General features: G+C 34.1%; 1 protein-coding gene across 9 annotated transcripts in view; it reads left to right on the top strand.

Annotated features, from left to right (window-relative positions):
• Positions 1–26,224, top strand: part of SLC8A1 (solute carrier family 8 member A1) — a 454,080-nt gene that overhangs the window by 370,673 nt on the left and 57,183 nt on the right. For 4 of the 9 annotated variants that reach the window (XM_074204410.1, XM_074204432.1, XM_074204425.1 and 1 more), the window contains exons 3-8: positions 9,456–9,562; positions 13,546–13,566; positions 14,036–14,053; positions 14,164–14,178; positions 17,921–17,989; positions 24,692–24,822. In XM_074204410.1, coding sequence (XP_074060511.1) covers positions 9,456–9,562; positions 13,546–13,566; positions 14,036–14,053; positions 14,164–14,178; positions 17,921–17,989; positions 24,692–24,822 — 361 coding nt within the window. Of the gene's footprint in view, positions 1–9,455; positions 9,563–10,144; positions 10,249–13,545; positions 13,567–14,035; positions 14,054–14,163; positions 14,179–17,920; positions 17,990–24,691; positions 24,823–26,224 lie in introns of all 9 variants that reach the window. The other 5 variants (XM_074204442.1, XM_074204450.1, XM_074204467.1 and 2 more) reach the window with 5 other exon arrangements.

Genomic DNA, 26,224 nt, shown 5'->3' with positions numbered 1-26,224 from the left:
TTCTTGCAGTCATGATACTTGAACTGTATGTATCTTGAAGGAAATCACTGCTGTAAAGGGCTATAGCTGATAAGGGAGTTCAATTGCAGGCATAGGAGGACAGCTGGTCAGTACAAAGGCATGAATAGAGGAGATAGGAAATAAAGTGCTAAGCGATGGTTGCACCAGCAGCAAGGGCAGAATCATAAAATATACTGTGGAGAGTCATAAGTCAAGAAAGGTAAGATGGAGTCAGGGTATAAAGAGCATTAAATACCAAATATAGTCATTTGTCTTGATATTGAAGAGAATGAGGGACCAATCTAGTTGATCAAGTGATGGGATGATAGGGTCAAACTGGTATTTCAGGAAAATCACTTTGGCACATTGTGGGAGATGGATTTTGGAGCAAGAAGAGATAAGGAGCATAGAGGTCCATTAAAATATCAAATTAAAATATAGTTCAGGCATGAAGTGATGAGAACTTGGACCAAGGTAATAGCAACATGATTTGAGGGGACCTAGGTACATGATGATAATAAGATAGGCAACTAGTTTTGTCAGTTGATTAGATATGTGCAGTAATTAAGAGAATGTTGTGAATGAGTTTGTAAATATTGGTATTAGAAGGATGGTAGTGCCCTTGGGAAATTTCAAATAAAGATGGGCTTAGAGGTAAGGCTAATGAGTACATTTTTTAGGTTTTACATTTAAGTTGTTTAGAGGATGTTTAGTCCAAACTTTCTATTATGCAAGGGGAATAATTCTGAAATTCTTATATTGTAATTCCAGGTAACATGCAATAATACCCTTTATAATCTAATCCCAGTTGAATTTTCTAGATTATTAGAAATAATTTCCCTTATCATATGCTCCAGTTGCCTGTCTTTCTGGATCAGGTCATAACACAGAATTCCTAACTTCCATCATTGTTTGCTTGCTCTGGCTGCTTCCCATGTCTGGAATGCATACCTTTCTCATCTTTCCCCCTTAGAATCCCTTTTTCTGCTAGTGCCTCTCTACAGATCAATCACATTGCATTTATTTTATAAATATCAGATATAATGTATATGTATGTATGTAAATGTAAAATCATATGATAAAATGTAAGTTTCTTGAGGGCAGGGACTTTTTCACTTTTGTCTATGTATCCCTAGTGCTCAACACAATGCTCAGCAGATAGAAAGTGTTTGCAAACATTTATTGATTGATTTTGAATTTGAATACTTGTTTAAGTCAATTTGTTTAGGACTGTGAAATAATCTCTAGATCACTGACAACTATGCCACACTTTTCAGAATCATGCTTATGACCACAAAGTGGTTTATTAGTGTTACCTCCTTTTTTTCAGAAAGATTTTATTTATTTTGAGTTTTGCAATTTTTTCCCCTAATCTTGCTTCCCTCCTCCCCACCCCCCCAAAGAAGTCAGTCTGTTAGTCTTTACATTGTTTCCATGGTAAGCATTTATCTAAGTTGAATGTGTTGAGAGATAAATCATATGAAGATAAGAGATAAGAGATAAATCAATGAAATATGAGAGATAGCAAAATTACATAATAAGATAACATTTTTCCTCTAAATTAAAGGTAGTAGTCTTTGGTCTTTGTTCAAACCCCACAATTCTTTCTCTGGATACTGATAGTATTCTCCATCACAGATAGCCCAGAATTGCCCCTGATTATTGCACTGATGGAATGAGCAAGTACATCAAGGTTGATCATCACCCCCATGTTGCTGTTAGGGTATAACAATATTTTTCTGATCCTGCTCATCTCGCTCAGCATCAGTTCATGCAAATCCCTCCAGGTTTTCCTGAATTCCCTTCCCTCCTAGTTTCTAATAGAACGATAGTGTTCCATGACATACATATACCACAGTTTGTTAAGCCATCCCTCAGTTGAAGGACATTCACTTAATTTCCAATTCTTTGCCACCACAAACAGGGCTGCTATGAATATTTTTGTGCAAGTGATGTTTTTACCCACTTTCATAATCTCTTCAGGGTATAGACCCAGTACTGGTATTGCTGGGTCAAAGGGTATGCATATTTTTGTTGCCCTTTGAGCGTAATTCCAAATTGCTCTCCAGGAAGATTGAATGAGTTCACAGCTCCACCAAAAATGTATTAGTGTCCCAGACTTCCCCCATTCCTACCAACATTGATCATTGTCCTTTTTCGGTCATATTGGCCAGTCTGAGAGGTGAGGTGGTACCCCAGAGATGCTTTAATTTGCATTTCTCTAATAAGTAGTAATATAGAGCAATTTTTCATATGACTATGGATCACTTTGATTTCCTCATCTGTAAATTGCCTTTACATATCCTTTGACCATTTGTCAATTGAGGAATGGCTTGATTTTTTGAAAATTTGACTCAGCTCTCTGTATATTTTAGAAATCACTCCTTTGTTGGAAATACTAGTTGTAAAAATTGTTTTCCATTTTACTATGTTTCTTTTGATCTTGGTTACAGTGGTTTTGGGTAAAAGCTTTTTAATTTAATGTAATTAAAATTATCTAGTTTGTTTTTAATGATGTTCTCCATCTCTTCCTTGGTCATAAAGTGCTTCTCTTTCCATAGATCTGACAGGTAAACTAGTCCTCAATCTTCTAGTTTGCTTATAATATTGTTTTTTTTATGTCTAAATCCTGTATCCATTTGGATCTTATCTTGGTATAGGGAGTGAGGTGTTGGTCTAATCTAAGTTTCTTCCATACTCATTTCCAATTTTCCCAATAGTTTTTATCGAAGAGAGAGTTTTTATCCCAATAGTTGGACTCTTTGGGTTTATCAAATAGTAGATTACTATAATCAATTCCTGCTATTGCACCTAGTCTATTCCACTGATCCATGACTCTATTTCTCAGCCAATACCAGACAATTTTGATGACTGATGCTTTATAATATAATTTTAGGTCAGGTAAGAGCTAAGCTACCTTCTTTTACACTTTTTTTCATTGAATCCCTGGCAATTCTTGACTTTTTATTTCTCCAAATGAATTTACTTACAACTTTTTCTAACTCATTAAAATATTTTTTTTTGGAATTTTGATTGGTAGGGCATTAAACAAGTAGTTTAGTTTTGGCAGAATTGTCATTTTTATTATATTAGTTCTATCTATCCACGAACAGTTGCTGTTTGCCCATGTATTTAAATCTGATTTTATTTGTGTGACTCAAAAAGTTTTTGAGTCTACCTTGGCAAGTAGAATCCCAGGTATTTTATTTTGTCTGAGGTTTCTTTGAATGGGATTTCTCTTTCTAGCTCTTTCTGCTGTATCTTGCTAGCCATATATAGAAATGTTGAAGATTTATGAGGGTTTATTTTATATCCTGTGACTTTGCTAAAGTTGTTAGTTATCTCTAGTAGTTTTTTAAATGATTTTTTAGGATTCTCTAGGTATACATCATGTTATCTGCAAAGAGTGAGAGTTTAGTCTCTTCCTTCCCAATTCTAATTCCTTCAACTGCTTTTTCTTCTCTTATTGCTGAAGCTAACATTTCAATACAATATTGAATAGTAGTGGTGATAAGCATTACCTCCTTTTCACAATATATTTTCATTCAATGCATAATATTCACCAAAACAATTCAGCACACGTTTACTGAGCTCCTACTTAGTGCAAGGCTCACACAAGGAATATTAATTCAAAAACAAAACAGTCTTCGCTCTCAAAGAATATACATTCTATCTTCCTTGACTGCTTGCTATTCCTTGTATCTAATTTTTTAATTTGCTTCCCATCTCCCCCACTCTAGGGGAGTTAGATTTCCATCAAAGATCTATCTGTACTCCTATTGTTTTATTCATTTTGTTTGAATTGATGGATCAGGTCAATCAAACAGTCTAGGAACGAAAAAAAACCAACTTTGTACCTTGACATCTCAGTTAAAGAAACAGAATTCTAGGAATTGGGTCCATTTTGAGGTAGAAGCAAAACTCTTCAAGGTTATGGAAGTCACAAAGTCACCTAACACTTATTAGCTAGTTTTGAAATCAGTAGTAGGGCATTATATTAAATTAGTATATTCCTATGTGTGAAGCCATAAACAAGGACCTTCCAAAAAATGAAAAATTAACCATAAATGGTCCTTCATGGTATCCCATAATGTGCCCTTTTAAGTACATCTGAGAATATTGCTTATTCTTTTTAAAAACAAAAAGACCCCTTACTTCTCTGGACAGAAAGAAATTGGTGAGCAAGAACTGCTATTTGATTGATTGAGATATCTTTGCTAAATTATGTTTCCTAATAATAGGTTCATTGTGAATAAGGTGGGAAATTATTATATAATTTAATGGCTCACTACAGGGGCATTATTGATCTTGTTACTAATGATTTTGAAAAGACATCATTATGCAAACTCCATCCACTCTAAGAAGCTTTGCAAGTTACCCTTAAACATTTCTTTCTTATTCTGTTTTCTTCATCTAAAATGATTTCCACTATTACAATTTCCTTATAGTCTGTTGCTTCTCCAGGATTATAATTACCTGAATACACTGATCTTGAGGCACAACTGATACTATATTGACAAAATAATTTTAATATTCATTTTATCATATCATACACTTTATATGGGTCCCTGAAGCCCACTGCTCAGAGTTTAATAGATGAGGCCATTATGACCATGAAGAGCAAATTTACTTCCTGATGTACTTTTTACTATCAAGTATACGAAATGTTATATATTATTTTGTTGTTCATTCTTTGTTGTGAAAGATGAACTCATTTTTCAATTTATTATTATGTCTCTCATTAGATATAAATATACATGGTTCTTACTAACTATAAGGTGATTTAGCTGGCTTTTGTGCTAATGTTAAGAGTAGGATGAGGGCCACTTGCCATAACATATTCCCTGTCTTTTCTTTCTCTTGATAATATTGTGAAATATCTGGTGAGATAGATGGCAGAACTATCATGTTATCATGTGAAGGAAGAGAAGAATATAGAATCAATTTGAAGATAATGAAAATGACATGTATGCATCTCTTGAATGTTTGCCAAGACTTGTCTTTATTTATATATATATATATATATATATATTTATTATTATTATTATTACAATTAACAACTCTCATAATTAATCCTGTGGAATTGTTACTAAAGGAATCAATATTTCATTTACCAAAAGAGAAAACTGAAGTTCAGAGAGGAAATGTAATTTGTTCACAGTCATTCTACAACTAAGTGTAAAAGAGAAGATTATCACAGACTGAGAACTTGAAGAGATTATAGGGGTTTCCTATACCAAGTACCTCAATTCTAAAAATAGAAACTGGGGCTCTGAGACAAAATGACTTGCCCATAGTCACAGAGATAAATAGAGGCAGGTCTTCCTAACTCCAAACCCACATTCCATACATTATGCCATGTGGTCTCCCAAATGATTGAATAATAGGAAGTTATATCATAGTACTTTATAAAAACAATACTACAAGTTTCATTTTTTTTTTTTTGCTTTTTGCAAAGCAGTGGTTTTAAGTGACTTCCCCAAGATCACATAGGCAATTTTTTAAGTGACTGAGGCCAGATTTGGACTCAGGTTCTCCTGACTCCAGGGCCAGTGCAATAGCCAGTACACCACCTTCCCCTAGTATCATTATTTCTATGAGTACATAAAACATGTTTTAAAGAGGCTAAACTTCATTAAAAGTCAGTCTAATTCTAAGGAACCATTAAGTTCTATCTAGATGAATCCACCATTAAAGCTATTTTGAATAGAAATCTGGTATATCCAATACCAATCAGCATTTTCTATATTTAGCTGTTTTTAGTATTCTCAATTATCAAGAATGGAAGAAACACGAAAAATTAAAAGTAAGTGTTACAAATTCTACAAAACCAGCATAACAACTTGATAGGTTGCATGAAGGTACTAGCATAGGTCTACTTGATTTTAACTATCAGATTCTCTTCTGAAACGCCTAATAAACATCCCCATTCCCAAAATCCAGTGTTTCACAAAATATTTTGAATCTTCCTGCTTAAAATGGGTCCCAGAGCTGATTTAGACAGGGCACTCCTGCATTTATGTAATTTGTGTTAGGTAAATAGTTATCTTTATAGCTGGGCAGGATGGACTCCAAGTGCCAACCCATGTTAATTAAGCCTTTAGCATATATAGACTGACTTTGTATATTACCCTGTCTGAGGTAAAGAAAAAAAAACTAGGGATCATAATTATTTGTCACCGGTTAGCATTTGGTCACTATTTAAAAACTTAAAAGTTCCTCTCCTTCCTGAGTTGGGCAATGAATTTCTAGTCCCACAGATTCATGTTATTTTGCAATGGGGCAATGTAGATTGCAATATCTTATGATTCACAGAGGCAATATGATATAATCAATAAGAAACAGGACTCAGAATAGGAAATATGTTAAATTCCTGCATAATGATTGTATAACCTATTGCAAGTCACATAAACAACTAATTCTCTAAGACTATAACTGTAAAACAGTTGCCAGTAGACAATGGTAAAGGGAATATACCCACTTGGAATTTCCTACATTAATGAAGTCCCAGATATGAACCATACTCTCTTCACTCCCCCCCCCAAAATCACCAACAATAATCACTTAATATGTGTGGGATGCCATGCTAAGTGCTAGGGGAAATAGGAGCAAGTATTACATATTTCTGTCATCCGCCCTATTCCCCTTCCCTTCAGCTCCTTGGAATTCTGGGCAATTCAATATAGATCAATTATTTTCTACTTATCATTCTTGACTTGCTCAATGTAGATATAAGCAGACTGTGGAATAATGGAGATGATATAGTGTAATGTAGATATAATCATATTGCTTTAAGGGGAAAATAAGGACTTGAATTCCTTAATTGGCTTTACTATTCCAAATTCCAGACTATCAAAAAGCACTTTATTGCCAGTATAAGGACTTTAGGATAACCTTTATGTCATCCAAATACATAACCAAAAGGTTGCTTCTCTGAAAATCAGTGAATGTGGCTTTCTGACTCTACTTTTTCACTTCTGTTCTCTTATTTTTCCACCTGAAACTTTCTCCTCTGAGTTAATAACATGAATTAGCTTCTAACCTGGTCTCTTCTGGGTAGAACATTTTTAGAGACTTGATTTAATTGATGACCTTCATCTTTTAAAACTTGCATACAGGAATGCTTTGTCTACCAAATACCCTTTGGCAGGAACTTACATTCTAAGTGGAAAGTTTAAATATTAGAATCTCTAGGTTGGAGGATCTGAGATAACTGAGTACCATTGTTTTTAGAATATCAAAGTAATCAACCTTTATGTCAAAGAAAGGAGTCAACCTTTATCAAAGTAAAAACCTTTTCTCTGATCTGTGGAAATTAAAATATGAAAAAAAAGGCATAACAAAATGTAAATAGGTGGTGGTGTTGCAGGATATAACAGATAATGCAATTTTAACTATAATTTATCAATTTGGATCACCCTCTCCCCACCCCACCCCACCCCAAGGCTAACAAAGACTGAAATAATCAAGGTCAAAAACTAAATTAGTAAGTTATTGGTAAAATTAGAGAAACAAAATGTTTTGATTACAAATGATATATACACTGCCCTATCTTCCCATAGACTACATCACCTATCTAGGAAAAAGGACTGTGCCAGTTAAAATGAAAAGGGCTTTGAAAACAAAATTGGTACATATTTTTATCTTCCTGGTTTGTAAATTTTAATTACAAATTTGAGCTGGTCAACAGCCTCTACCCCTTTTCCTCCTTCTAATTAGTACTTTATGTATTCTTTTACTGATGAAAAAATATTTGATAATTCTTCTCATAATGACCTTTTCTCTATTCTTCACAAATGACATTCTGTCTCCTTTCTCCATTCCTTTGTTCTGGATATTCTCCAGAACTAGAACATATTCTCTCCTTACCTCCACCTCAGAGAATACTGAGCTTACTTCAAGTCACAATTGAAGTGTCACCTTCAACATAACACTTTTTAGTGTTTTTCTTTCATATTTTATGTTCCATAAAAATTTTTGTATTTCTATTTATTGTCTGTATGAATATATCTACATTTTATGTATGCAAATTGTGTGTATATGTGGTTTAGTAGTAGTAGTAGTAGTAGTAGTGGTGGTGGTGGTGGTGGTGGCAGTGGCAGTGGTGGTAGTAGTTATAGGAGCAGAAGTAGGAGTAGTAGTGGTAGTAGTAATGGTAGTGATAGTGATGGTAGTAATAGTAGTAGTAGTAGTAGTAGTAGTAGTAGTAGTAGTAGAAATCCTTTGTAATCTATAGTTGAGTGAGGCAGAAGGGAACAGAGGCAATAAGATGTAATGAACAGAACAAGAGCTAGCCTTGGTCCTTTCTCTAACAATACTGTCTGTGTAACTCTAGGTAAGACAATTAATTTAGTGTTCTAGATAAGACTCTATAAGTTGCAAAGAAAAAAGTAGTTTGCATATGTAAAGAATTCAATTACCAAATATTTCCCCAGGACCAGTGAAATTATAAGGCAGTTTTTATTCCCCTCTCTATGTATTATCTCCCTCAATGAAAAAATGAGCTTGAAAGTTCAGATTATTTCATTCTGTCTCTTAGTATCAACATAGTCCCTAATGGGTACTTAATATGTGCTTACAGATTAACTGATAACAAGAGTTGAGGTATTTTTCTTTTCAGTGATGATGGATTTTTTATACACTTGGCCACTCCTTCAGTACAACTAATATTTTAAAGAGCAAATGAATATATTAGGGCTCTGGATAAGATATGGAATTAGACTATTTGGGTGTAAATCCTTGACAATTAGCTTTGTGTTTCATAGCCTGGATTCTTATAAAGAGTCAACTTAACAGGGTTCCTATTTTCCTTGCCACCTCTTTCTGTCTATAGAGACTTGGTCTAAAATGGTAGAATTAGTGAGTTTGTATTTAAATCAAAGATTATTGCTCTTTTCTACCCCTCTTCTAAAAGGATAGCCTTAATTTAGCAAGAATCAAATGAAATACAAACAAGTGAATATTGATCACAGAACCATTATGGTCCTTGAAAATCATATGAAATTGAATGTGATTTTGCTTCTAGGTAACAGAAATAATTGTCAGATGCTCTGATTTTCCTTCTCTCTTCCAACTGTGAATTTTAAATCCCTGTTTAGTTAATGTCTCATATTATTTTACAGCACAAATGTATTTTCCTCCTCTACTTTGTGTAAGTTCTGATTATGAATTCTGTTTCTCTTCTTTTCTGCTTCTCATTTTGATCAAAAATTTTACTCCCTCTTCCCCTCCATTAATTAGGACTAACTTTTGTCTAGTTTTAATTAAGGTGATGGAACAATGGAACCACTTGCCATATTCTACTTGGTACTATTTTGCCAATGTTAACAGGATAGTTTCTCATTTGTTCTCTGCTTGATCCTAAAATCTGTTAACTTTACTGTCCTTTTTGTATTTCCTCTCCTCCTGCTATCCTTTTCCCCTTGTTCGTCAATCTTTATTCTTCTCTATTTCAGCAAAACAATATCAGTCAAGGTAATTGATGATGAGGAATATGAAAAAAACAAGACCTTCTTCCTTGAGATTGGAGAGCCCCGACTGGTGGAGATGAGTGAGAAGAAAGGTGGGGGAGATGCTCCAAAGATGAGCGCCAACTGCCTGTGCCTGTTTATCCTACACTTGGACTCCAAACACTATTCAAGGCACACATCCCTCCACTTATGTAACAAGGCATGAACTTTCCAATAGTAATCCAAAACTTTTGCCTCTGAACTCTATAATGTCCCTGTGAACCTACAATTCTGCAGTCTTGAATCCCAGCTCAGAGTTCTGGGATGCCTGTGTTCTACAAGGAGATATTGCTGGTGTCTGATTCAATAACTATCCATTTTGGAATGAGAGACAGAGCCACAAATTTCTAATTTGCCAAAATAAACATGTCAGGGAAGAGCATGTTGTACTCTTGTGTATAAGAATATTGAGCAGCATAAATTTAGGTTAATTTGCCTCTGTCCAGTGACTTCATTGGTGGGACTAGATGGATCCAGATTCTGAGTATCCATCATGCCTTTTTGCATTAATGGAGGTGGATGTGATGCAGTGATCTCCATCCATAACATCACAGTGATATCAAGCTTGGTGGACACCTAAAGCATGAGTGTGTGAATCCAACCATTTGTTTTGCCTTTGTCTTGTGTTCCCACAGGAAGATCATTACCCTTAGAATATTTGACCGTGAGGAATATGAGAAAGAGTGCAGTTTCTCCCTTGTGCTTGAGGAACCAATATGGAAAAGAAGAGGATTGAAAGGTGTGAGAGTATACCAAGACATACCAGCGAGAAATTGTACTCTCTCTCTCCGTATCTCCTTACTCTCACGCTGAACTCTCTTCTCTCCCTTTGGCTACCAAATACTTTACTTTATCTCCTTAGAAGCTTTAGCAGCTTTAAGTTTCTTTTTTTCTAACTTCCAAATGCATCAGTCATTGCCCATTAAATAAGCTGATGATAGAATGCCAACTAACCTAGATTATAGCTACATGCATCAATCTCATGCAATGGAAAGTATTTATCTAGTTCAAAGGATTTAATATTATAGTTTAAAAGACCTTTTCCTCTGCTCAGGATCCTTTTAGTCATATCATTTTCATCTTGATATTTGATTCCCAAATATAGAGTATAGCTCTATTAATAAAAATATCAATAGGAGACAGTAGGACTCAGTGAATAAAGAACTGACTACAAAGCTGGGAAGGCTTTGGTTCAGGTCCCACCTCTGAAACCTCCTAGCTGTATGATCCTGTGCAAGTCGCCTAAACTGCCCAGTGCTTTAGACAATAAACTAATAATATAAATTGTGGAGAATTTTCCATTGAGGGAATGTTCTTGGCTATACAAATGAAATCACAGACCTGGTCCCTAGCCCTCATAAGAATAATAATTATAATAGATATTTATAAATTACTTCATAATTTAAAAAATTATATACAATTTTTATATATTTTATCTTGTTTGATCCTAGTTCTGTATATTAAATAAGATATTTCTCAAGTCCTTAACACAGTGTCTGGTGCCTAATAAATTCTTCTTTTACTCCGTTTCCTACACAAAGCAGCCAAAAAGCAGAGAAATCGTGTGACTTGAGCAAAATTATAAATCTAGGAAGTGAGAGAGCTGGGAATTAAACCTAAGCCTTCTGATCAACAGCCCAGAGCTTTTCTCATCATGCCTCAACTGACCAGATGTAGTGGCACATACCTATAATTCTGTTACTGGGGAAAATGTGGCTAATGGATTGTTTTAGTTCATAAGCACACACACTTTCCTAAATATGCTTTCCTTCCAAAATGGAGCTACTAACAAAGGTCAAGGAAATTTAAATACAGTTGGATGAATATTAAGAGATTGCATGGTACAACAGAAAGAACTAACTCTAGCAGGGATGTCCCACCCATTAGCTCTTTTGGGTTGCATGGTCCAGTGAAAACTTATCAAGGTCCAAATATAGAATTTAATATTCATTAATATCAATCAATCAATTAATTATAAATCTAGTATAATTATAAATAAATAATTATAATTTGATATAATTGTTTATTGATTGATATTACATAATTATATTATTAATTTGTTAATAAATACTAAATTTTATATGCACCCCTTGACAAGTTTTTATTGGGTAATGCAACCCAGAGGAGCTAAAAGGTTGGACATCCCTGCATCTAGAGTAGGAAATGCTATGTTCAAATACTAACTGTGTGACCCTAAGTAGTAATTAACCTTAACCTCCTGGTATCTCAGTTCCTTTATATTTATAAATGAAAAGATTGGATTAGGGGAGTTTTGAAATACTTTTCTAAATCTAGTCTGACCTCCTCCTTTTATGTATGAGGAAACTGAAGCCTATGATAGTTAAGTGACTTTCCCAAAATCATAAAGGTAATAAATATCATGCCTTTTCTTCCTGTACTTTATAAAACAAGAAGGGAGTGTGTGGACTGAAATCTTCTGCTACTGAGAGATTAAATTGGCCATGGTGTATTAGAGTAAATATTGGATTTGGAATACAAAGATCAACTTTGGACTTAATAGATGTGACCAAATTGCCCGAAAAACTCCCAGTCTCAGTTTCCTCATGTGTAAAAGTCAGTGATCTTCAACATCCCTTCCAGAATCATAGGATATAAAAGTTGAAATAGAACTCCCAGATCATCAAATTCCACTCTTTTTTATTTTAAAAATGATGAATTGAGGCCCCAAGAGATAAAATTACCTCTCTGAAGTTACACAGTCTTAAAATTCAGAGCCAGGATTGAAATACAAGTCAGCTGACCTCAGCCCCAGTGCCTCCCACCACTGACATTCTGTGATTCTGTTACTAGTTCTAGTTACATAAATAAAGTGTCAGGGTCATGACTAAAAGCCAAATCTAACCCCAAGTGTAATGTTCTTCCTCCTGCCCACCCTCAACTGTAGTACTGAAGAAACAGATCATTGAAAAAGTCATCTTGTGATCTTTATAAAGGCATGGACAATACAAGTTCAATGGTGTTCCATTTTCATACAGAAAAAATTCTCCCTACATCTAGAATATGAACCATATTTAATCTGAAGGAAGAGAGTCTTCAACTAATTAATATATTTCATTTGTTCATTAAGAAGACAGTGCTATATAAAGAAAATTGAAATTCATTCATTATATATTATTCAATTTTCACATCCACCATGTGGATTCATGACACTAGCAACATAATTAGTAAACATATTAGGAAGTAAGCATTAATGCTTCAAAAATTAAATAACAATCTGAGCATGTCATTGTAAATTCTCTCCAACATCCCTTATCAGATAATTTTGACATATTTAATCTCATGGCTTAAAATAAAAATAAAATCTGTCTTCTGAGTTGTCTCTAGGATTGAGGTATAAGTACCAATAGGCAATAAAATCATTCTTCCAAAATTTTTGATAGCAATAGTCATGTAATAAAATCCTTTTTAAGATCCCTTTGGGAAGCTAGAAAAGTCATAAATAATAATCAATAAATGATTTTTACTTCCTTAACCTACAAATTGAAAGAAATTTTGTGATCTCCACAAAGTCTAAATTCGGGGTCAATATCCCATCTTAAGCCAGACTGCAAAAGATAGATTCCCATGGACCATTTTTCCTGCTTTTCCTGTGGGTGAGATATACTTAACTCTTGAGATCTTACCTGATTTAAAACTCTCACATATAGTTTTTAATTCCAAGCAACATTCAGATTTTCCTAATAAAATCTGTTTATATATCATATGATATGTAAATAGAATAGAAAATCTAAATATATATATGTATACATATTATATATACATATATATATATATAGGCACATGTGTGTATTTGTGAAAAACGCATATGTGTAGAAGGGCAGTCTGCTTAGGGACCACAGGTAGGAAATTTTTCCTCACAACAGGAGATACCTCATGGTAAACTGAATTTTGAGCAGTGATTTTTCTAGCCCTCTAACCAGATCTGCCTGGATTTCTTTCTGTGGATATTCCTTTTTATTTTCATTATTCATTTGTTCTCTTATTCTGTTTTTGTCTTTGTCTGTTTTCTTCACAGCCCTGTTGTTGAATGAGCTTGGTAAGCATTTCATTTCTTGCTGTTGTTCTTCATTTCTCCAGGTTTTTCTTTCTGTTTGTGTATGTATGAGTATCTGTGTGTCAAGGAATTTTTCATATATGTCTGACCTTTGTTTGGAACTGTTGATTTAATATCAATATTGTTGCTTTAATAAATACATTAGACCATTTTGCCCCCATGTCCACTAAATGGTGGTCCATTTTCATTATAAAGATGAACTATCTTAAAGATGAATGATTTTTGATGTATATGTGTGAACTAAGTTTATTATAATTTTGAGTTTAGTCACACTAACATTTGAAAGTCATGAAATTCATGCTTTAGTAAGTGATTTCCCACATTTACAAATACAATTTATAAAACTTTTCATTGTTTGGGTGGATGACTAGGAAATCTGTTAAAAGGGTTTGGTATATCTTATTTTGAATACATCATAATTGATATTCTCTTTTCTCTTTGTCATTTTTAGGTGGCTTCACTATAACAGGTATGGAATTTTAGAAGTCTAATGCCATCAGATTTCTCTTTGATCACACCATGATACTTATTAATTTATTTTTCATCATGCTTCTTTTTATCTTCTTCAATCTGCTTAAGGGAAGTCTCGCTATGGTAAGGAAAATATTGTGTTCTTCATTTCATTCCTGTATAAACTAAATATCACTATATTCCTGTATAAACTAAATATCAAATATAAAATTGATCCATGTATAAGTTTTATTAACATAAATTTATGGAAACAGTATAGTACTGATTGTACTCATAATATCACATGCATTGTGTTCATCAGAAAGGTTTTTTTCTGAAATGAAAACTTAATTAACAATCTAATGTTTCACATATCAATATAATTAATCAACAGGCATTTATTGAAAGATTTCTTTTTGCATGTCACTGTATGCTATAGGGGACACAAAGTGTGTATTTTAGTAATAACATTCCTAGAGAAATTTAAGGTTTATAAATCTATCTCCCCATAATACTTGAGATTGGTAGATTGACAGTATTTCTATCCTCAGAGATATAATGTCTTCTAGGAAATGTATTGGGTTAGTCATATAGACCAGCTAGTCCATAATCCCTTTGCTAAAGAATGTTCCAAGAGACCCCTATCCCATGTGAAGATTTTGTTGTCCTCTCAAATAGCCATCACTATCTCTCAAGGCAAACAATTAAATTTTTATACAACTTTGAGAATTAGAAAGTTCTTTGTTTTATTTAACCAAAAATGCTGATACTGTCCTTTGGACAAATTAGGTCTGTTAATTTAGACATTCTCTTTCACATACTATTAAAATACAAAGTGACAACTAATTTGATAACTATTTTTCTGTCTTTGATAATAAAAATGATGGTGCAGTTCAAAAATTGCATCCAATTTTTTCACTATTCTAGTATTTCAAAAGAAGATTGTGTTCATCTAGAACATTAGAAGCTTTTTTACTCTTCCTTATCTATTTTGGGCTACAATTCCCTTCATTTGGTCTCTTCCAGTCTGATGTTTATTTTACTTGATAGAGAACCATAGAAGTTTAATAGTTCTTTTTTTTTCTTGTCTTTTGACAATATACCATATGCCCTTCCAAATGTAATTCTCCCCTAGCTTAATTGTTTTAATTTGTGTCCTAAGTTTTAACTCATTCTAGATTTGTCCTTTCCCCACAGTTTTCTTATATATTCTTGTTAATCCTTGCTTATGATGTGTCTCTCCTTTCATCTTTTGTATATATCATTTTAAAATTCTAACTCTTCAGGAGCTTGTTTGCCCACTATTTTTGTTTTTTTTTCCCATAGCTGTACTTTCCATAGGGACTGTTTGTGACTATATTGTTTCATTTTCATTTTTTTAAATTATGCCATATTTCTTTAGACAGATTTACTTTTTAACTTTTTGAAATAAGCTGTCATTGATAAAATGTCACTTCTCAAGAATCATAGAATTACAAAAAGAAAAAAAAAGAATCTCAGAATTAAGACCAGTCATAAATCCTTTCATTGTTTTTTCACCTTTCTAGGAGTTTAGGCATAGAGTCAGAGTAAAAGAAGGCACTCCCCAGTGCTAGGCAGCCTCTAGATTACCTAAACTCAATGTTGCCTTTTTAGATACTGACTTCATGAAACCCAACTCTTCCTTTGTAGAGCCCATCCACCTATAAGGCTTGGGTTTTTTTCCCTTCTTTTGATCATTCTGTTTACTTAGAAAGGGTTCTAAGACTTATAGAGTATTTTTAATTCTACAACCAACATTATGTCTTGGAAAAGACATGTTCTTTTAGGTTAGTTTGTGACATGGGTTGCAGAAAAGGATGACTCTGTCCCTGGGTTATTACCTACAGTACCCATTTGGAAGTATGCCATTAACATATGAAAATTTGAATTGCAAAAGATAAAAAGGGAAATTAATAGAAAGTTACTTTATCCAGAGTTCAGCTCCAGTAATCCAGTGTTTCATTAACTATGCACATGGAGGTCTGGTGACTCCTTTGGAACTGCATTCTGGATCCAGTCTTCTTGCGCTTTGTCTCACTGTAATGCACTCAATTGACAAATCATCCTTCCTATCACATTGTAGCACTTTCTACAGCTCCAACTCTGCTTCAACTCCTTTGGAGTTCACTTATAATCAGTTTCCATTCCCAAAGTATGGAAAATGTATATTTTGCCAAAAAACAGTCAATCATTCAGAGTAGAAAGGTCTTATCTCCAATTACCAGTTTTATCTGACAAGTGATCATAAGTTTTATAATCATGATTTGATTACAGAGCAAAGCAAAAGAGAGGGGGGGCAACTAAAGAAAGAAAAAGAAAAAAACTTGGAGTCTCTTTTGTACAAAATTTAATTATTCATACTTTTATTATCTAAATAAGAAAGAAATCAAGCATCTTTGACCAAAATAGTAGAAGTAGCTTCTATCAGAGGTATTAAATTTGTGACCTGTGGGCTTCATGTAGCCTCCAATCTTCCTCTGTATAGCTCAAACTAAGTTAAAATGTAACAGGAAATATTTAACAAAATGCATAAAAATGTGATAAAACATAGTTAACATTAGATTTAAAAACTTTCCCCATATGTGTCCCAAATAGATCTTTTATTAATGGATTATTTGACCCTTTTTTAGTTTTTTTGATTGCTCTAATTAATGATTAATATAGTAATCATAATATAGAATTTTTTAATATATAGAATATATAACATTTATACTATATTAGGTGAATACATTTATAGTATAGCTTCTATATCTAATATTGGAAATGGATTTTGCAGCCATGGCAAAATACTCTTTCTAGTGAGAAGTTATTAATACTCTAGGACATCCATTTAGAGCTGCTACACAGTTCATCTGGCAGTAGCAATCCACAGAGGCATGCGACTCAGTGGAAACTCTTAACTACAGTTAATTCATGATAATGGTCCCCTGCAAAACCTTGGGGCTCAGCAGAATATCTCTAGTCATTTGAAGCACTCAAAGGAAATGAAAATTTGGAACCAGAAATTGAAAGACCAAGGTATTCCCAAAGAGCCACCCATGGATAGATACTTGGCTCTGCCTTAAAGAAAAGTGAAATATGGCCTTTTTTTCACCCTGGCTCATGGGAGACATGATTTTTTAAAAGAGCTCCCTCTATAGTTGTTCTACTTAGAATAAATCAGTTAACATTTATTCAATCATGTATGTTAGGCATTATTATACTAAGTCCAGGGAATATGAAAACAAAAAAAAGATACTATCCCTGCCTTTATGGAATTTACAAAATTAGAATATAAAATATAAACAAATAAACAAACAAACAAAATAAATAAATAAATAAATGAGTGCATGAATAAATAAATAGATAGCTAAATAAATAAATAAATGAAGAAATGAAATGAAATGAATACAAAGTAATGAGTGGGGAGAAACTCAAGTGTCTAGTGGAACCAAGAAAGATTTGATGCAGGAGATAGCAACTGAGCTGATCCTTGAAGGGAACAGAATTCTAAGAAACAGATAAAGAAATGCATTAAAGCATGAGATGTGACCTGTAAAAAATCAGAGATGAGACATTGAGGATCTGTAAGTAAGCCAGTGTGACGTGCCTGAGAAGTGAATGAAGACCAGCAATGTATCATAAGACCGGAAAGGAAGGTTGGAACCAGATTATAAAGGTCTTTCATTGCCAGACAAAGGAGTTTGATTTGACCCTAGAGGTAAGGTAAAACACCAAAGCCTGGACTGAAATGGAAAAATAACACATGCATGCATGTGTGTGTGTGTCTATGTGTGTGAAATCTAGTTTACTAACTCCACCAAGAAGTTTCAGAACCAAATCAGTGTAATCCTTTCTGCTGATTTTCTACTGATCCTTTTGCTAGGCCAACCTGTCTTCAGGAAAGTCCATGCTAGAGAGCATCCAATTCCCTCTACTGTAATCAACATTGCAGGTACTTATTTCATCACGGTTGCCTCAAAAACCACCATTTAATTAACTCAGCTAAAAGCTTTCAAGTGCACTTTACGCACATCCATCAATTCATATATGTTGGTCACTGTTGATTGTTGAGCTTTATATCAATGAGAAACAGAGATGTACTGCTCGGATGACTTCCCTGGAACTGCAAGGGCTGTGAACAGAGTAGACAAAATTCAACTATAACTATAACTATTTATACATGTACCTACATGTATAGTCATAGTGAATTTTATATATTCTATTCAGTTATATTCTATACAGTTAAATATATGCATCTATTTAATTGTATATTTGTTGTTCAGTTTTTTCAGGTGGATCCATCTCTTCTTGGATCCTTTTGGAGTTTTCTCTGCCCTTTTGGGAATAGAGATACTGGAATGATTTGACATTTCCTTCTCCATCTCATTTTACAGATGTGGAAAGTGAGGCAAATAGGGTTAAGTGACTTGCCCAGCATTATATAGCTAATTGTCTAAAGTCAGATTTGAACTCAAGTTTTCCTGATTCCAGCTCAGTGCCTTCTAGATACACACACACACACACACATGCACGCACACACATTCACACACATGCACACACACAATCTAGCTATCTATACATAGAGACATATATGTGCATACACATATATTTAGGTATATTTACACATTATATATACTCCTATGCATACATAAACATATATGTGCATACACATATACATTTATATATCTATATATGCCTTTTACTTGTGCATGTGTGTATGTATATATTTGCCTTATCAGAGTAGTACAGATGGCATTACTCAGTCTCCATAAAATTACTAAAGAATTTGTCCCCAACTATTGCTCCCTTCTGAATTCCTCCATTATCTAAGATCTCTCAAATAGTTCTTCACAAAAGAAAAAAATTATCTTTCTTCAAGTAACAAGGAAATTCTTTAAAAAACAAAGCTAAGAGGCTTGTTATCCTCAACTTTCTCCCACCTAGAAATCATAAAATAATAGAGTTAAAAAAATTCAAGAGTTCAGTAGTACTAATTTTTCATTTTATCAGTATGGAACTCCAGAAGACCTGAGTTCAAGTCTTGCCAGGACACTTATTTAAGGTGCTTACCTTATTTACTTACTTTTTACTTATTTATGTTTACACTTACCTCCAAGCATTGTTATGAGGATAAAATGGGATGATATTTGTAAAATGCTCTGCAAACCTTATAGCAATATTTAAGTGCTGGATATGAGGATAATAATAAGGATCAGGAGAAGGAAGAGGAAGAAAAAGATTTAAAAGCAAATGCTCAAAATACCAAAAGAATTAAAGTTAGATTTAAACAAAAAATTGTTCAATCAGTGTGGGAAATCTCTCAAAGATTTACCCAGGCCAATATCTAATCAGACAATAAAAGAAATTCTAAGTTTTGGCTAATGGGTTTATTCCTACTCAGTATGTTTGCTCAGACAGGTCCTGGGAAAATATTGATTCTCCCTGTTTTCAAGGCAGGTGATATGAAAATTGATGTCTCTCTGACCAAGATTTGAGTGACCTAAGTCACATACCACCAAAACAACTCATTTCCTATTGTGTTAGCCAATCAGAATTAAATAGACATCCCTCAGGCACACCTCCTCTTCAAAGGGCATGTAAACTATTACCCCACCACTATTGGTTTAAGAGAGATGATCAGATGACTATTCTCTTATAAATTACTTGATGGCCTTATTAATAAATTTACTGAATTACCCAGAAAATATATAGTGTATGTATTATTAAATAATTTCCTGCAGTTTTAGAAACAAACATTATTTTGATGTCACAAAAACAAGGAAAGGAAATCAATATTGGACAGAAGAGAATGGAACAGGATGCAAAGAAAGGCAAAAACTAGCCCTGTCCTAGGGGGTGGTCATATTATCATAGTTCTATTCTACTATCAGTTTAGGTTTTTTCCAACCACTTTTTCCCAGGTGTTGCAGTGTATCTGCAAATATAACTGTTTTTGTGACCTTTATGACACTTTTGTGTGATAAATACTCTTTGGTAGTATGATGGAAAGAGCTCATATTTTGGACAAAAGTACTGAATTTGAATCCCCATTCTATCATTTATTATCTGTGTGGCCTTTATTTTCTTGAACCTTAGTTTTTCTGTAGTAAAATGGGAGAGGGGTTACCATGATCACATGATAATTTAAATTATACAATCCAACAGATCCTGAATGCCTATACTGTGCATGACCCTGAACACCATAAAGCACCAAATATCAATTCATAAAGCATCTACTGTAAGACAGTGAAAACTGGAGATACAAAAACCAAAAAAAAAATGCTTTCAATGAGTTTTCATCGTACTGAGGGAAATACATGTATGTATATAAATTGATATGTAATAAATAGAAATCAGAGATAAACAGAAGTGGTAGCAGCTAATGGATTTTACATAGATTTGAAGGCAACAAGGGATTTTAGGAGGCAGAATAAATGAGGGAGGGCATTATAGGTATGGGATACAGCTTTTGAAAAAGTGAAGAAAGGGAAATGGAATGCCATCTTTTTCCTGAAAGTCAATGTTACTGTATTTTAGAGAGTGTGAAAAGGAGGAACATATAACAAAGCTAGAAAAATGGACTCGATCCAGTTTTTGAAGGGCTTTAAATGGCAACAGCTTTTTCTTTGATTCCAGAGGTAGTGACTCACTGAAGTTTATTGAGCAGGGATGTGACACAGTTATATCTGTGCTTTAGAATACCATTTTGGTAGTGCTGTGAAGCTAGGTCAGTTAGAAAAGAAACTTCAGGCAAGCCAGCCAATTAGGATGCTTTTAAAATAGTCCAGATGATAGGTGCTGAGGGAATGAAATAGGGTAGCTGTCATTTGAGTAAAATTTGGAGGATTTAGCAATTGATTGAATATATGGAGTAAGGGAGAAGAAGGATTGAAAGCTGACTCCAAGATTTTAAAACTGGGTAAATAGTATGATGGTATTGTCTTCAACAAAATAGAGAAACTTACATGTTGTAGGTTTTGGGGAAAAGATAATGAGTTCTGTTTTGAACATGTTGAATTTACAGGACATTCCATTTGAGATGTATAAAAGGTAGTTGATGTTACAGGACTGGAAGTCATAGGAAAGATGTGTGCTAGATACGTACCTCTGAGCAACATCTTCATGGAGATATGAAACCAATGAAAGCAGATGAAGTCATCGGAAAAATATGCAGAGAGAGAGAAAAGAATGGTACTTAGGACTGAACCTTGGCAATATCCCACCTTAGGGGAAAGGTAATGAATGATGGTCCAGCAACCAAGATGGAGAAAGAACAATCAGACAGAGAGGTAGAGAATCAATTCATTCATATGCATTTATCTAGTGCCTACTTATAACCAAAAGAGAGCAATATCAGAGAAATTTAGAGGAGAGAGGAGAAAGAGAATATCAAGGAAGAAGTGATGGTCAGTTGTGTCAGATTGTCAGAGAGTTCAAGAAGGATTAGAATTGAGCAAAGGCCATTGGGTTTATTTAGCAACCAAGAATATTTTGGTAATTTTAACAAAAACAATTTCAGTTGACATTCAATTTTTTTGGCAAGATTTTTGAGTTATCTATTTTTCTCCATCTCTCCCCCCTCCTCCCTCCCTTTGATAGTGAATAATCTGATAAAGGTGATACATGTGCAATTATGTTAAACATATAAACAGTTTCAATTGAGAAAGGGGGTCACAAAACAGATGGTAAAGAGTTAAAAGAGAGCAAAAAAAGAGGAAGAGGAGGCAAAAGATTTAGATAGCTTTTAAAAAAATTTTTTTTAGGTTTTTGCAAGGCAATGGGGTTAAGTAGCTTGCCCAAGTCCACACAGCTAGATAATTATTAAGTGCCTGAGGTCAGATTTGAACTCAAGTACTCCTGACTCCAGGACCGGTGCTCTATCCACTGCACCACTTAGCTGCCCTAAGCTTTTATTTTAAATGACAGACTAGTCTTACCCTTAAGAAACGTTTCCCAGATGATAGAAAAGTATGCACAAAGAAATACAGGGCATCTAGGTGGCACAGTAGATAGATCCTTAAGACCTGAAGTCAGAAAGACCTGACATTACATTTGGCTCAAATATTTACTAGCTATATGACTCTGGGCAAGTCATTTAATGTTGTTGCCTCAGTGTCTTCATCTATAAAATTGATCTAAGAAAATGGCAAAGCCCTCCAATATTTTTGCCAAGAAAATCCCAAATGGCATCACAAAAAGTTGGACACAACTGAAAAATGAGTGAAAAAGAAAGGCACTAAAACAAAATAGTGTTATTTTGGAGAAGTGTCAGTGAGATTGGGAAAGACAAGAATTGAAGAAGAGAATAAGTACATTTTTGGAAGGTTTATACAATGGAGGCTCACTGAAAGAAGTGAAAGTTGGATATTGAAGGTAGAAAATGGTGTAAGCAAAGGCAGGGTATCAAAACAAAAGCATAAGTCATGACTTGGAAAATAGTGTGACCAAGAATAGAATTAAGTTGTTTCTCTTCCAGCATGGTGAGAAAATCCTTTAAACAATGTTTTTCTAATATCATTCACCAAAGTAGACAGCACAAAATGTCCCTTTAGAAAAAAAATAACTGAAAATTATAATAGTTTTTTTAATGGGGTCCAAACTAAGCACCTTCCATAATGGCCCCACCTTTAAAATCAGGATCTCAATGATACTCCTTCTTCCTCTGAGGAAAAGAAGCAAGAAGCAGTGCCTACAGTGACAGAGAGAAAGGTACTCTGAGTTGAGATTCAAAATACATGAGTTTCAATTCTGATTCTGCTGTTTATTAAGTGTTTGACTTTAATTAAGTCACTTAACTTCTATAGCCTCAGTTTACTCAGCTATAAAGTGAGGCAGTTAGATGACTTGGGAGATCCCTTCCAGATTTAATTCTGAGAGCTCTACATTTTTCCAGTTTTCAGCAAACATAATCATTAATTGCCATTTAGAATCAAGCTATTAATATGTGATTAAACTGATAATTATTGCCATAGGTACATAGAACAAAAATAATGGGAATCAAAATATCTGTTTCATACTTTAAACTCCCCCTTTATTAAGATGTAAATGAGACTTCTTTAAACAACCATTTTCTGGTTTCTCAGTTCCCATAAAACTCCTGTCTCTACCCCTTGCCTCCCTTTAACATTCAGTAGTTGAATGTCTTTGGTCATTTATCTTTTAGCTGAGGTCTAATTGCTTTGGGACTTTTATTCTGAGTGATTTAAAACTTTAAAAATTCTTTCGGAAAAGCATGGCTATATATTCTTCATAAGACTCATTTACATGCTTATTTTTTTTGCCTTTGCTTCCCATTTTGTTTTGTCACTTCATATACTTTTTTCCTAAAATGGTTGACATATTTTTATTTCATCTGCTTCTTGAAATCATTGCCAGCCTTGTACCTAAAACCTGTTTTCATTTACAAGTGACTGGCCTAACTAGGCCTATGTCCTAAGTACCCCATTTGGGAATAAAAAAAAAGGAGTTAAAACTCAGTGATCTGTACATCCAAAAGAAACTATAGACCTCTCAATAGAAAGAAATGTTGAGAGAATGGTAGAAGGCTTATTTAAGTAGAAAAGGACAAAGATACTCATCATGTGTAACCCTAGGCAAGAAGCTGTTTCAAAAATATCCACTGATGATAGAGTCCTGCTGACAGGCAGTTTGACTAGACAAGTGAGACCAACACAGACTATGATTTTTCTGAGTTTCACATGTTGCCTAACATAGCCCCCAACTACCTGCAGTTTCCACCTTTAGGCACAGGAAGTGGAGCAACTTATATCACTCTCTTGACCTAAGGATGGAAGGCTCAGTATTCATGAACCCCTCCCTTTTTCTTTACACTTAGATGACCTTTGCAGCTTTTATTTCAATCCACTAATCTTCATCTTAAGGGAAGTAAATTGTGCTCAGATAATTTCTCCCATTAATTTCATTTTAGTTCATATTACATGGATGACTTCTGTAAATCATCTTTCTCAGGTGGAATGAATGTTTCATTACCAAAGAACACCATCTTAATAACTGCAGGTTAAGTGTTATAAAGTTTTTCTTAACAGACCTCAAAGCTACCAGATTAGGTGATTTTTCCAGCAGAGGAATAGAATGGGGTAGAATGAGATGAGAGCATAGAAGGTGAATGGGATGAAATGAAAGGGGTGAGGAGGGGTGGAAAAGGATGAAATGGGATTATTTGATGCTCAAAACTCACATGACCAACTAGAACATTGAAGCAAAGAGCATATCTTGTCTTTCACCATTTCTCTAGTTCTATAGTGTTTTCATTTTTTTGTTAAGAGATGTTGGACTCACTTGACCTGATGTTAATATTAGGTCACATCTTGATATAAATCTGGAATGAACATCCACAGTGAGATCAAGATTTTAAAATTCTCCCCAAGAAACTTTGACCATATTTAGTGAATAAGGAAATAGAGATGTTCATACGTCAGTGAAATTATTTTTTAAATTCTTTAAAGTAGGCTATGTCCAAGAAAAGTTGGGTGGGGACTTCTCCTTTGCAAAGGAAAACTTTTACATGTGACTGCTTTAACTGAAAACATGGAAATTGAGGTTTTGTTCCTCAAAGGAGTCCTTTTTCCAGAAGTCAGGGTTCCAGAGTGAAACTGACCATGTTCCTCAGCATTTTCTTCTTTCCCTTTTGTAGATGAATATGATGACAAGCAGCCCCTAACTAGCAAAGAGGAAGAGGAGCGGCGAATTGCAGAAATGGGGCGCCCAATCCTTGGAGAACATACCAAACTGGAAGTCATCATTGAAGAGTCCTATGAATTCAAGGTACACTTGATACTACGGTCTCCTCAAAACCACATTCCCCCACAGGGTCCTGTCTCACATGGGTTTCCTAGAAGCCTTCTGGCCAGGATCACTGTCCATGTTATCCAAATTGCAAGCAATAGTAGGTTAAATAGTAATATAGAACTTTGAGTACTTGCTGCTTCATGTGTTCAAGATGGATTTACAAGAAATTTTGGGAATATGCTGTTAATTGGGGAGGGGATAATAAAAGATTAATTAAGCCTGTAATTTGAAAAGCAAATTTAACTCATCAAACATTCTAAAGACTTGAAGGTGATTTATATAACAAAATTTCAAAAGAAGATTTAAATAGGGAGGTAAAGATGGAATCTGATAGATTATTCTCTGTACAATGATTCAAGATTAATATTAAAAAATATGTTGAGAAAAATAGACATTATCAAAGATGAGAGAACCATTTTACTTTTATCTATTCATCTATTTGCTTTGACTATCTCTGCCATGATATTACTTTTATCTATGCTTTCCTCCTTTTTAAGATCCAGATAACATCAATGAAATGATGGAAATGACTTGGCAATAATTATTAATATACCTCCATATGTGCCCCTCACACATGGCCATGGGATATATTTATAACAATGGAATCTCAGGAATAACCTTGAATATAATAAAGTTCCTGGACATAAATATGCAAACTAAGCTATAATAATAACTGCCCTGAATTTCATACATTTTTAAAAATCTCCTTTCTCTCAAAACTTTGCTATTTGAATAATCCTTAAACCAAGAGAAGCCAAAGCCCAGTCATCATAGCTATTTCACATACTACCAACCCTCTGCTAATCAAGCTTTTCATTTTGATTTCAGCCCAAGGGTTCCTAACCATCTCTGTGACATAGACCTTTTGGCAGTCTAATGAAGCCTGCCCCTTTTCAGAATAATGTTTTTAAATGCACAAAATAAAACCTTTAAGATTCTAAAGGATAAATATTGCATTTAAATACAATAGAACCTGACAGATAAAAGCTTTGCCCAGACCACTTTTGTTGTGTCTGTTGGGTCTGTAAACAAAAGATTCATTTCTATAACATATTAGATAGAGACTTTACTTGATAGTAGTCTAAGTGCTATAACTGTTTATGGAAAGATGCATGTATCTAAGACTGAATAGATTGGTGCCTCTCCTGGGATCTTGTGATTGCCAGTAGTGAAAGTTCATGTTTTTACTATTAATAATATTAACTCAGGACTAGAAAATTCCCTGACAGACAAACCAAGTCTTCTCAGTCCTCAAATTAGTTTTAACAAGCCTTTTTATTCAATGTGTTTTCCATAGGTAGATAATAATAATCTTATACTTTTAATACTTTTCAGTACAATGAACCTTTATTAGGTGCCTACTGTATGCAGAGTTAAG

The sequence above is a fragment of the Macrotis lagotis genome, chromosome 1 (genome assembly GCF_037893015.1).
Source record: "Macrotis lagotis isolate mMagLag1 chromosome 1, bilby.v1.9.chrom.fasta, whole genome shotgun sequence".
In the NCBI taxonomy this organism is placed as follows: domain Eukaryota; kingdom Metazoa; phylum Chordata; class Mammalia; order Peramelemorphia; family Peramelidae; genus Macrotis; species Macrotis lagotis.
The sequence above is the reverse complement of the archived record's forward strand: the minus strand, read 5'-3'. Positions and strand labels throughout refer to the sequence as shown.